The sequence below is a fragment of the Brachionichthys hirsutus genome, unplaced genomic scaffold (assembly GCF_040956055.1).
Source record: "Brachionichthys hirsutus isolate HB-005 unplaced genomic scaffold, CSIRO-AGI_Bhir_v1 contig_479, whole genome shotgun sequence".
Classification (NCBI taxonomy): Eukaryota; Metazoa; Chordata; class Actinopteri; order Lophiiformes; family Brachionichthyidae; genus Brachionichthys; species Brachionichthys hirsutus.
This window is the reverse complement of record NW_027180452.1, coordinates 93,825-106,182: the sequence shown is the minus strand read 5'-3', so window position 1 is coordinate 106,182 and position 12,358 is coordinate 93,825. Positions and strand designations below refer to the sequence as shown.

The 12,358-nt window shown below is 49.5% G+C and overlaps 1 protein-coding gene across 1 annotated transcript; it reads right to left on the bottom strand.

The window, feature by feature from the left end:
* Positions 1–4,245: 4,245 nt before the first annotated feature.
* Positions 4,246–12,309, bottom strand: LOC137915008 (anoctamin-10-like; the record flags this gene model as incomplete). Its single annotated transcript, XM_068758487.1, has 10 exons — positions 4,246–4,299; positions 6,594–6,710; positions 7,436–7,564; positions 7,698–7,889; positions 7,977–8,165; positions 8,245–8,319; positions 8,409–8,464; positions 9,671–10,055; positions 11,770–11,954; positions 12,186–12,309. Coding segments are annotated over 10 exons (1,506 nt in total), but the record flags the coding sequence as incomplete, so codon positions are not given.
* Positions 12,310–12,358: the final 49 nt, after the last annotated feature.

Sequence of the window (12,358 nt, the reverse complement as noted above, 5' to 3'; positions counted from 1 at the left end):
GACTGTGGAGCGCCGTCTCCAGGTAGATGTCCTTTGAGGATGACTGGAGCGCCGTCTCCAAGTAGATGTCCTTTGAGGTCCGTTGTGGAGCGCCGTCCGTGGGGTAGATGTCCCCTGAAGACGACTGTGGAGCAACGGCGCGGGTAGCTGTCCTTTGAGGACCACTTTGGAGCGACGTCTGACGGCCGCAGGGTAGATGTCCCCTGAAGACGACTGTGGAGCAACGGCGCGGGTAGCTGTCCTTTGAGGACCACTTTGGAGCGACGTCTGACGGCCGCGGGGTAGATGTCCCCTGAAGACGACTGTGGAGTGGCGTCTCCAGGTAGATGTCCTTTGAGGACCGCCGTGGAGCGCCGTCTCCAGGTACATGTCCTTTTAGGACCACTGTGGAGCGACGGCCGCAGAGTAGATGTCCCCTGAGGACCGCTGTGGAGCGACGTCTTCAAGCAGGTGTCCTCTGAGGACGACTGTAAAACGACGTCTCCGGGTAGATGTCCTTTGAGGACGACTGTGGAGCGCCGTCCCCAGGTAGATGTCCTTTGAGGACGGTTGTGGAGCGCCGTCTCCAGGTACATTTCCTTTGAGGACGACTGTGGAGCGCCGTCTCCAGGTACATGTCCTTTGAGGACCGCTGTGGAGCGCCGTCTCCAGGTACATGTCCTTTGAGGACGACTGTGGAGCGCCATCTCCAGGTAGATGTCCTTTGAGGACCGCTGTGGAGCGCCGTCTCCAGGTACATGTCCTTTGAGGACGACTGTGGAGCGATGTCTGGAGGTAGCTGTCCCCTGAGGACCGCTGTGGAGCGACGTCTGCAAGCAGGTGTGCTCTGAGGACGACGTCTGCAGGTAGGTGTCCTCTGAGGACGACTGTGGAGCCACGTCTGCAGGTAGGTGTCCTCTGAGGACGTCTGTCCCGGAACAGTTCATTTCATTAGCTAACTGTCCCTGAAGGTTTGTTGTCCTGCTTCACTGAGTGAACCATCGCTGCTCCTTCGTGTCTCTCCAGGAGGTAAGAAATACTCGGGACAGTGGTTGGACACTCAGCGTCATGGCAACGCTGTTGTCTGCTCCCAGTACGGCGTGTATTATGAACAACAGGATGAGTACAAGTATTCATAACATACCTTTGAGGTGTGGCCTGAGGAGCTGCAGGCGCCAGCGGGCTCCGTTCAGGTCATTTGTGTGATTCAGGAATACGTAATAGAAGCATGCTTTTCTAGTTTGTTTGTTTTTTGCATTCTTTCAGTACTTCTAAATACGCACTCGACACGTGTCCCTAAACGGGACATTCTGTTTGTTGAACTGAGGCAACATTATACTGAAGTGTAACTTGAAACATTATAAATGTTGAAAGTGTTTTATTGTGTTCCTGAAAGTCCGCGTCTTTATTCAGCAGCAGCTTCACCCCATCAGACGTTTGGGGAGCCCATACAGGAAGTCAAGCCTGTGCTCCACGGCGACTTCCTGTGGTGCACGGATGACCTGCTTCCTCTCTTCCTCCATGTGGTGCGTTGTCTCTCACACACACACACACACACACACACACACACACACACAGATCTGTTTGCTGCTCTACTCCACAGGATCAGGAATCTGGGAGCTGAGGTCAGTCTGATGGAACATTGAATGGATCCCAATGTCCTGCAGGGGGAGCTGTGACTGCAGGTAGGACCCCCCCCCCCCCCTAACACAGATAATAATCTGATCTACTGCCGACTCTTTGCACATTGTTAAAACACAAAATTCCAATTGCGGTTGATAACTAAATCATCATGGATATATTGCTAAATGATATTTAGAGGGCTGTGCAGCGTTTTTATCTGATATCTAATATTCTGCATCGTCCTTTAACCAGCACTTAATGACTCTGCTACAGGCCAGCAGGAGGCGCCGAGGGAGGAGCTCACACCGAAAAGATCACACCGAGGAGCCATCAGAAACGAAACCAGTCCAAACCACTGCCCTCTACTGGAGGACTCTGGACACTGCACCGGGCCGAGGCAGTGGGACAAAACCAGTCCAAACCACTGCCCTCTGCTGGAGGACTCTGGACACTGCACTGGAGCGAGGCAGTGGGATAAAACCAGTCCAAACCACTGCCCTCTACTGGAGGACTCTGGACACTGCAATGGGGCGAGGCAGTGGGATAAAACCAGTCCAAACCACTGCCCTCTGCTGGAGGACTCTGGACACTGCACTGCGTTACTCCTTCACATTCTGCCTCAGGACAAGGAGAAGCTCTTCACTGATCAGTGTAACATGGCAGCACATCAGTCCCTGGTTTTCACAGTGAAGCAGCACGTCGCCCTCTAGTGGACAATTTAAAACTCCCCAAAGTGAACTCCAGTGTTTAAAAGTCTATAAATGATATATTTCTAAATGTTTCACTTGACAGTATTTTAATATGACACCATGGTAAATCATTGACAGTCTAAAAAGGTGCAGCTATCTATTATAGCAGGGGCCTAAGTCATATTCTCCGAGGGCCACATCAGCCTTATGGTTGTCTTCAAAGGGCCAGTTGTAACTAACGCACTGTAAATGTAACTTACGATGCAACGGTGACGCACCGAGCGGTCGGCCGCTTCATTTCAAGATTTATTAGCGCAGCATAACGGTAAAGTTAACTTTCACACTGAGAACCGGGGGTTTCAGACAAGGTGGGGGTCGGAGTCCATGTTCATGGAGGAAGCTGGAGAACCTGCGTGTCTTCTGTGTGGAGGAAGTGAGGCGGTACTGAAAGAGTATAATCTGAGACATTATGGAACGAAACACGGACAAAAACAAGAATACGGACACGGAACAAAGGATGCAGAAGGTTGAGGAATTAAAACGAGGCCTCAGATCTCAACAGGCTCTGTTCAGAAAAGCCAAATCACAAATCAGGCTGTCGTCAAGGGCAGTTTGTTTGGCAGAAGAGATCGCTAAATCAACAATTGATGGAATCTTACGAAGATTGTCTGATTTGAAGATTGTATCTGCTGTAAAATCCGGATCTCTGGATATTTATCTCAAATAAACCATTTCTTGCTCTTTAAATTTCATACCTTTAATAATTCTTTGACAGACCTTAATGTTTCCTATACAAGTGTTTTCTCATGCTGAGTCTGAATATGGCAGATTTTATTAACTGTACCTTATTTGTTTCCGTCACTTATCCAAACATTCACCTGAGCTACTTTCAAGATGTCTCTGTCTGGCAGCCCGAACCCAACCCCCCCCCCCCCCCCCCCCCCCTGCATCCCCTGATTATAGATTATAGCTACAGACATGAGGCCGTGATCCCGGTCACTGAAGGTGCTGAAACCAAGTCGGTGGTAATAAACATGCTACTTGAGACTTAGGAGGTTTCGTGCTACAACCGAGCTGCTGCTGGACCAAGTTGCTCACAAACAGTGTTTTCAGACACGGTCCCTCCATCACGTCCCACCCAGGAAGGCGTCTCTTTATTTTCTCAGCATCAGATTGAATGCATGATGCACAAAGCAGAGTTGATGCATAGTTTCACTTCCTGCCAACGTACCCCCCCCCCCCCCCCCCCGCTGCGTCATTGACTCATCTAAATAGCTAGCAGTGAGAGTTCAACATTAAACGTTGGTGCTGAAGCTGAAAGGAGACAATTAAATGCTGCCCTTTGAAACGCATCGATCCGATTGGTTGATTTGACGTCGGCAGAGCACCGGACAGAGAGTTGATCTGATCTCAGTTCAGTCCGTCGCACTCTAGACTGTTGTCTCCAGAGTCCTACACATGTAGACTACAGTATGTGGTAGACCCTACGCTGATGTCATCAGACCCTTTTAGCCAATCATCGAACCCGTCCTCCAGAAGGTTTGTTCAGAACCTTTTGAGTAAACCCAACAACAAACAAACAGACAAAACCTCCTTGAAGGTAAACCTAAACCTAAAGTTCAACCCAAAGTGAAGGGAACATGGCGTTCTGATACAAAATCAATATGTTCTAGATTATTAGCATGTCATAATTACAACCATCATTTGTTCCACCTTCCGAAAATAAAACGTTATTACAGTACATCTCATTAAAATGTCAGGCGTTGGTAAGCAGCTGTTCTAAAACCGAGGTCAGCTCCTGGGGGGGCGCGTCGCTGACCCTCGTCAGCTCCTGGGGGGGGCGCGTCGCTGACCCTCCCCTCCTCGGTGACAGTAAAGAGACGTTGCAGGGAAACGGCACACACAAAGCAGCATCGTGTGAAAACACGGGAGTGAGGTGTGTCGACGCCGCCCATCAGCACCTGTAGCCCCGCCTCTCCTCACTGAGCTCCGAGGCTTCAAGCATTTTCTGCAAACAGAACAAAACACACAATGTGGATTTGTTGCAGGGGGGGGGGGGGCATCCCCTCCTTCCTTGTTAGCTGTGTTTCTAAAAGGCAGGGGGGACGCAGAGCTCGGAGTGGCTGAACGTCAGACCGCATCTAACTGGGAGAGACATGGAGGACATTAATGGACTGTGTGCAGCGCTGGACGACAACGCGGTGCCATGACCTGCCTGAAGGACACATCCAATGGTTGGCTGATGCCCTTTCATTGAGTTCAGTTAATCTGGTGCAGATTCTAAATGTACATCTAACTTGAACATGCATGAAGAGGACATGTTTCCTTGACGCCTGAAAGACCTCGACCAAATATGGGACCTGCGTGTTTCTTACATCAAACTGTAAAGGCAATTGATCAGATTCCCTTTTTGAATCAATAAATGCCCACGGTGAGGCGGCGGCCTGGTGTGGGCTTGCTTAGCACCACAACTCAGCCGCCATGTGTTGGAGTTCACCCCAGTGAACGAAAGGGTCGCGTCCCTGTGCCTTCAGGTCAGGGACAGGCGTCTCCTTGGTGTGAGTTCAGTGCAGAGTACCTGGCCTTCTTGGAGTCCTTGGGAGGGGTGCTGGTACTCCATTGTTCTTCTGGGGGATTTCAGCACTCATGTGGGCAGTGACAATGAGACCTGGAGGGGGGGTGATTGGGGTGAATGGCCTCCTTGATGCTGTTGGACTTCTGTGCTAGTCACAGTTTGTCCATAACGAACACCTTGTTCAAGCACAGAGATGTCCATAAGTGCACGTGGCACCAGGACACCCCAGGCCAGAGGTCGACGATCGACTTCATTGCTGTGTCATCTGACCTCTGGCTGCTTGTCTCGGACACTCGAGTGAAGAGAGGGGCAGAGCTGACAACTGATCACGACCTGGTGGCGAGTCGGATCCGCCGGCAGGTTAGGAGGCCTCAGTCAGTGCGGTGTTTGACTCCCACCTCCGGGAGAACTTTTACAAGATCCTGGAGGAGACTGAGGGCATTAAGTCCGAGTGGACCATGCTCTCCATGTCGTCTGCAGGCAGCAACCCCCGAACCCGGTGGTGGAGTCTGGAAGTAAGGGATACCGTCAAGCTGAAGAAGGAGTCTGATCGAGTCTTGTTGACTCGTAGGACTCGGGAGGCAGCTAACAGGTACCAGAAGGCTAAGCGTACTGCGGCCCGAGTGGTTATGGAGGCAAAAAACCCGGGCCTGGGAGGAGTTCGGCGAGGCCATGGAAAACGACCATCAGTCAGCCTCGAATACATTCTGGCGAATTGTCCGGCGCATCAGGAGGGGAAAGCGATCCACAGCCAACACTTTACAGCGAAAGCGGCGAGCTGCTGACCTCGACTGGCGATATTGTTGAACAGTGGGAAGAACAATTCAAAGGTCTCCTCAATCCCGGTACCGTGTCTTTTATGGAGGAAGCAGAGGCGGACGCCTCCACCACCGGGCTGAGGTGACTGAGGCGGTTCTCCAGCAGGACGAGATTCACCCTGACTATCTTAAGTCTCTGGATGTGCAGGGACTGTCCTTTTCAAGAAGGGGAAGTGGAGGGTGTGCTTTAACTGCAGGGGGTTCACGCTCATCAGCCTTCCAGGGCACTGGGAGGAGGATTTGACCAATAGTCAAACCTCGGATTCAGGACGAACAATGTGGTTTTCGTCAAGGTCAGAGAACACTGGATCAGCTGTACACCCTCGATCAGGTACTCGAGGGTTCGTGGGAGTTCTCCCAACCAGTCCACATGCGTTTTGTGGATTTGAAGAAGGCTTTTGCCTGGACTAAGTCATATTTAGATGTTGGTTTCTGCTGTTATTTCTCCAGACACCTTGTTCCGAGGCATCACGTTTTGTTTTTGCTGACACTGACAGGATGTTGGGAGGAAACCAGATCAAACTTTTATTGTCACAAATGGAGGCTCATTAAGACCTGAAAGCAAACGCAACATTCCTTCACTAATTACATGGATAACTGATCGTTTCCAGCATTCTACTGTCCCGCCTTCTTGTCCCGTGAGGGTTGCCACAGCAACCCAACCTCACGTAGTGAGGGAGGAAACGAGAGTGGCTGGTGTTGGGGAGGACGATGCAAAGGACAGGGTGAAGTGGAGAAGGTTGATCTGCTGCTGCTCACGGGACAAGACGAAAGGACAGGAGTTCTCAATGTGAGGACAGCACAGAAACAAACGGCACTGTGGTCGCTGTTGTTTGTAGTGTTGACGCCATCTTGCTGACTAAAGTGTTGAGATGTTGTCTTTGAAACGGCGTCTCTGCGGTGCTTCACCTTTTTCTTGAGGGCCTCCAGCGATTCAAACTCCAAGCGGGACAGTTTAATGCGGATGTGTTTGGGAACATCTGGGATGAGGAAGGCCAGGATGAACTTGAAGGCTAGCAGCACATGCTAAAATCACAGAATAGCAAACATCTTACATTAAAATACTTCTGGGACAGCTTTTATATGCATCATTTATTAAATAAAAACAGCAAGGACATGAACACGCTTTGAAAGGGAAGACCGTGCTATGCTTCTTAATAATGTTACCTAAGGGAAGCATATACAGCGTGAACAGAATAGGTCCAAGCACTGAACCCTGTGGAACTCCATATTTAACTTCTGTGTACATAGAAGATTTATCATGAACACGTACAAACTGAAATCTATCAGATAAATATGATCTAAACCAGTTCAATGCAGATCCTCTAACACCAACAGATTGTTCCAGCCTCTGTAACAGAATCTGATGATCTGTCAACACTGACATTAGCATTAGCATCTCGATTTTGTCTGCTCCTGCCCTGTCTCGCTATCGCTTCCCGATACATCTCCTTGTTTTTGACTCTCCTCCAGTCAGTCACACTCTCTCTGTCAACCCAGCCGGTCAGACAGATGGCCGTCCACCATGAGCCTAGGTTCTGTCCAAGGTTTCTGCCTGTTAAAGGGAAGTATTTTCTTGCCTCCGTCTCCAAAGTTCTTGCTCTTGTGGGTTAAGTTGGGTTCTGTGTTTCCCTGCTACTCCTGTAAAGTACCTTGAGATGACTTCCTGTTCTGATCTGGTGCTATAGAAACTCAATTGACTTAAAATAGAATTGAGTTGAATAACCAACATCTGTGCGTCGGTGAATTACCTCAATGGCTGCTGTCCAAAGTATGAGCTGTGTCTCTGATGCTGGGAAGTAAGCCTTGACTTGTGGAGATATGCCGATCAGCGCACAATTTGTCACAACAGCAATCACACTCATGGCCTCGAAGGCGAGCTAGACAGAGACGACAGAGACAGAGACAGAGACAGAGACAGAGACAGAGACAGAGACGTCCGACACATTGTCTTAAGCTCTTGAGGTGGTGTGAATTTGCTTGTATAGTCAGATGTTCGGTTTCTTCCATCACCTGCCAGACGCCCATGTTGGCCGCCGGGTCAGAGAAGGGACGTTGGAACACACGACACATCTTGAAGGCATCAGAGTACATCTCTGTGAAGTTGTTCAACAACACCAGGACAGCAGCCAGAGGGTAGACACAGGAGAACAGGCTGACGTACCCGAACAGCAGAAACAGCTCCAGGTAGTCGTCGAAGGTACCCTGACGGGGCGAGACGCAGACACGCAGATCTACGTAGCACACACACGAACGAACAGGAGAGCAAGATGCAGATCTGCGTGAACCTACCAGGTACGTGCTCATGTAGGCCTCCAGCCGGACCTGCTCCGCCAGAGGAAGCTCTTTGTCCTGCAGAGAACTTGTCACCTGGACTTTCCGGATCATCTTCTTGTTACGTCTCCTCTGAAGCCAATAAGGCATGAAGGCTTCCATAAACTGATTCAAGATCTGACTGGTGATCAACAAGGTGGCCAGACTCTGGACAGAAGAGCACAATGCTAACCAGGACGAGTGGAGCAGCGGCTCGGGTGGGCAGACGGGGGGACAGAAAGCCTACCTGCCTCAGAAGCACCATGTCCTGCATGACGAAGGCGATGTAGAACAGTGAGGAGAAACAGTTGACGAAGTTGAACTGTGAAAATGAAAAGAAATTCTGCACTCTGATCACGGAAGCATGAAAGTGGCAAAGCTGAAAGACATAAGTATGCGATTCCTACTCACGACCAACACTTTGAGGACCAAGTGATTCTGATACGAAGACTTCAGCCTGTGATTTTCTAAAGGCACAGAGAAGAGAAGCCGTTTGGAGCAGGAGCATGGAAGCTACAGCTAATGGAAGCTACAGCTAATGGCAGCTACAGCTAATGGCAGCTACAGCTAATGGAAGCTACAGCTAATGGCAGCTACAGCTAATGGAAGCTACAGCTAATGGCAGCCACAGCTAATGGCAGCCACAGCTAATGGCAGCTACAGCTAATGGCAGCTACAGCTAATGGCAGCTACAGCTAATGGCAGCCACAGCTAATGGCAGCTACAGCTAATGGCAGCTGTGTCCACGGAGACACGCGTCCTCACGCATACAGCGTCACAAAAAAAGGTATCTGCTGTACTGCAGTAGCAGGTAGAAGCAGTATCTGCTGTACTGCAGTAGCAGGTAGAAGCAGTATCTGCTGTACTGCAGTAGTAGCAGGTAGAAGCAGTATCTGCTGTGCTGCAGTAGGAGCCGGTAGAAGCAGTATCTGCTGTTCTGCAGTAGTAGCCGGTAGAAGCAGTAGTAGTAGCAGGTAGAAGCAGTATCTGCTGTATTGCAGTAGTAGCAGGTAGAAGCAGTATCTGCTGTACTGCAGTAGTAGCAGGTAGAAGCAGTATCTGCTGTACTGCAGTAGCAGCAGGTAGAAGCAGTATCTGCTGTACTGCAGTAGCAGGTAGAAGCAGTATCTGCTGTACTGCAGTAGTAGCAGGTAGAAGCAGTATCTGCTGTACTGCAGTAGGAGCCGGTAGAAGCAGTATCTGCTGTCCTGCAGTAGTAGCCGGTAGAAGCAGTATCTGCTGTACTGCAGTAGTAGCAGGTAGAAGCAGTATCTGCTGTACTGCAGTAGTAGCAGGTAGAAGCAGTATCCTGTTTACTGCTGTAGTAGCAGGTAGAAGCAGTATCTGCTGTACTGCAGTAGTAGCAGGTAGAAGCAGTATCTGCTGTACTGCAGTAGTAGCAGGTAGAAGCAGTATCTGCTTTACTGCAGTAGTAGCAGGTAGAAGCAGTATCTGCTGTACTGCAGTAGTAGCAGGTAGAAGCAGTATCTGCTGTACTGCAGTAGGAGCCGGTAGAAGCAGTATCTGCTGTACTGCAGTAGTAGCCGGTAGAACGTGATACGTAACAGATCCTGCCTGTCAAACAGTCTGAAACTAGCACATATGTGTACTGTTGCGTACACAAACACGTTTCCACCACTGCATTGCAGCATTAAATACGCAGAACGACTCACCCCAGTCGGTCAGGAACTCGGCACCGCATCTGTAGATGAGATTCATCACCTCTATGACCACAGCGTAGACGATACTGGGCACGAACAGCAGCATGCCCGTCCAGAATGTGGGCTCCTCGTCGTGGAGGGCGTGTGCCCATCCCTCCATCACAAAGTAGATCATCATGACATGGAGGGAGAGGGAGAGGCAGAGCAGGACGAAGGGCAGGGACACAAGGTAGATGCGCAGCTGCCTCTTGGTGTTGGGGTAGAGAGGCTCCTCGCGGCCCGTCACGGGGTTGAGCCCGAGGACGCCGTGGAACCCAGGACGGGGCTCTTCGAAGGCCTTCTTCCTGCTCAGCGTGCCCCAGCGGTAGGCTAGAGAGGCACTGCGGCGCTTCCACAGCTGGAGGAGGAAAGCTTTTCTTACAAAGATATTCATCCCAGCAACAACTGGTCTCATTAAACTGGTTGTAGGCGTGGTGCTGGTGTGAGTATCTTCTAAGCCGGTGGGTTTATCACTATGTAGTATTTGACTAAGCAGCTGCTGTCAGAGCTCCTACAAACAGGACAGCAGTGGCAGCGCAAGCACCCATCGCCTCGGCCAGGGAGGGCCTGCCTTTGGTTGGAAAGCTGCTGCATGGATCTCGACGGAAATGTGTTTTTTTACCCTCGCCAAAGAGGAGGCGAGGGTATTGCAATTTGGTCCGCTTGTCTGTTCGTTTGAGCGCATAACTCAAAAACTAGTAATCCAATCGACTTGAAATTTTTACACAAGCAAGGTTCCGTCCGTGGCTCGGTCCTCCCCGAGAATGGCGTTGATCTGGATCTGGATCCAGATTCTAGAATTATTTTTACATCTGGAATTGTGCCTGTGCTGTAAACTGCCACTTTAAGAGGGAGGGACACGAATGGCATGATGGGAAAAAGAGTCCAGAAGGAGTCTTGTAGTACGTTCCGGAGCAGCAAGCTAGAGCAGGTTTGGCCCCTCTGATCCGGAAGCCCTGTTTACTGTCTCACAAGATCCAATAGTCTTTTGGAGGCGGGGTCTGCAATCTCTGATTGTCTTTCTAGTTTGAAGATGGTTCCCGGTCTAACTTAGATCCAATGAAATGTTCACTCTGTGGGAGGAGCCAATTGAGTCCAGTAATGAGAGGAAGGCAGTAGCAAGGCAGTCGTCACTGAATCTACATGAATGTTAAAATCTCCCACAACAAGTATCTGTTCTGCTTTCAGAACTAAGCTTGTTAAACATTCAGAACATTCTGACATGAAATCAGAGTCTGGGCCTGGAGGGCGGTAAACTAGAACAATCAGGACTGGCTGGCTTGATTTCCATGTTGGAAGTGACAGACTAAGAATAAGACTCTCAAAGGAGGTATAGTTTAATTTAGGTTTAGGGTTCATCTGGAGCTCAGAGTTATAGATGGCTCCGACTCCACCTCCTCGGCCGGCGTCTCCAGAAATGTGAGAGTTAACATAACTGGGAGGCGTGGCTTCATTTAAAGGGGACATGTTATGAAAAACTCACTTTTCCCATGTTTCTACTCTATTCTGGTGATTTTAGGTCCTGATCAACCAAAAGCAGAGAAATAAACCATCCAGTCGATCCTTCGTCGTTTGGTAAGTCTGGAATCACCTCCTGAAACACGTCTGGAAGAAATCTCTCCTGGCTTGACGTCAAGCGGGGGAACGTGCACAAGATGTGCGTCCCTGTATCCGTGCTCTGCGTCTAAATATATTTTATTTTGAAAAGTAACAGTAACCAAGTAACCATTACTAAAAGCTAAATGCCACTAAATAACGCAGACATAACTGTGTCCCACGGTTTATGTATGTTATACATAATCAGTCGGGTAAAACTAACCTAAACTAAGGAACTGTTAGTCATCGCTTTTTTTGTGGAATACCCGATGCCCCCCCCCCCGGCAATTTCAGTTTGAGACCCCTGATGCAGAGGACTTTAAGGACAGGACAGTTTCAAATAATCACTTTTTTCTTCCTCATGTGGCAAGTATGTGTATTAATTGTAAATAAATTGTTCAATTTTAAACTTTTTTCTTGACCTCTGGAAACTTTAATTCCAGTTCAGCTGAATAAATAAACACAACCGTCCATACCTCCAGGAGAACGGTGCACCAGATCAAGTTGAACACAGCTAAGACGACATATTTGTCGTAGTCCTCCCAGTCAAACAAGTAGTAAGGCACTCCAATGAAAGCCATAGGCAACAGCGCGAAGGTGAAGTACTCCAGGAAGCCAAAGTAGAGGGCCAGACCCTCCCCATAGTAGCGCCTGATGTTATCTAGGGATAATGAGAGAGGACAGGTAGTGACGAGAAATATGAATGAGCATTTCAGCATTCCTAAAGGTTAACACCTCCATGGAGTCAAGGGCCAACAGGGCATTGTGAAGTCTGAGCTATTTCAGCATATGGGAGGAGCAACAACGAGGAACCAGATTCCCTCTGTACCCGAGAGCTGCTCATCCTGAATGTCGGGGATTCTGTGCTTATCGATGGGAACTCGGTACTGACCTAGAGGCTGAGGCGCCAGCTTCACCTTCTTGTACCAAGAGAAAGACAACCTCTTCAGCGCTTCCAGTTCTTGGAGAGGAAAGATTTGAATCAGGATCCCTTTGGACTGCAGTCTGCGGACTAAGGAGCAAAAAGGTTACTTCCTGTGTTCCGTGTTTCCCTTCCGGTTCTAA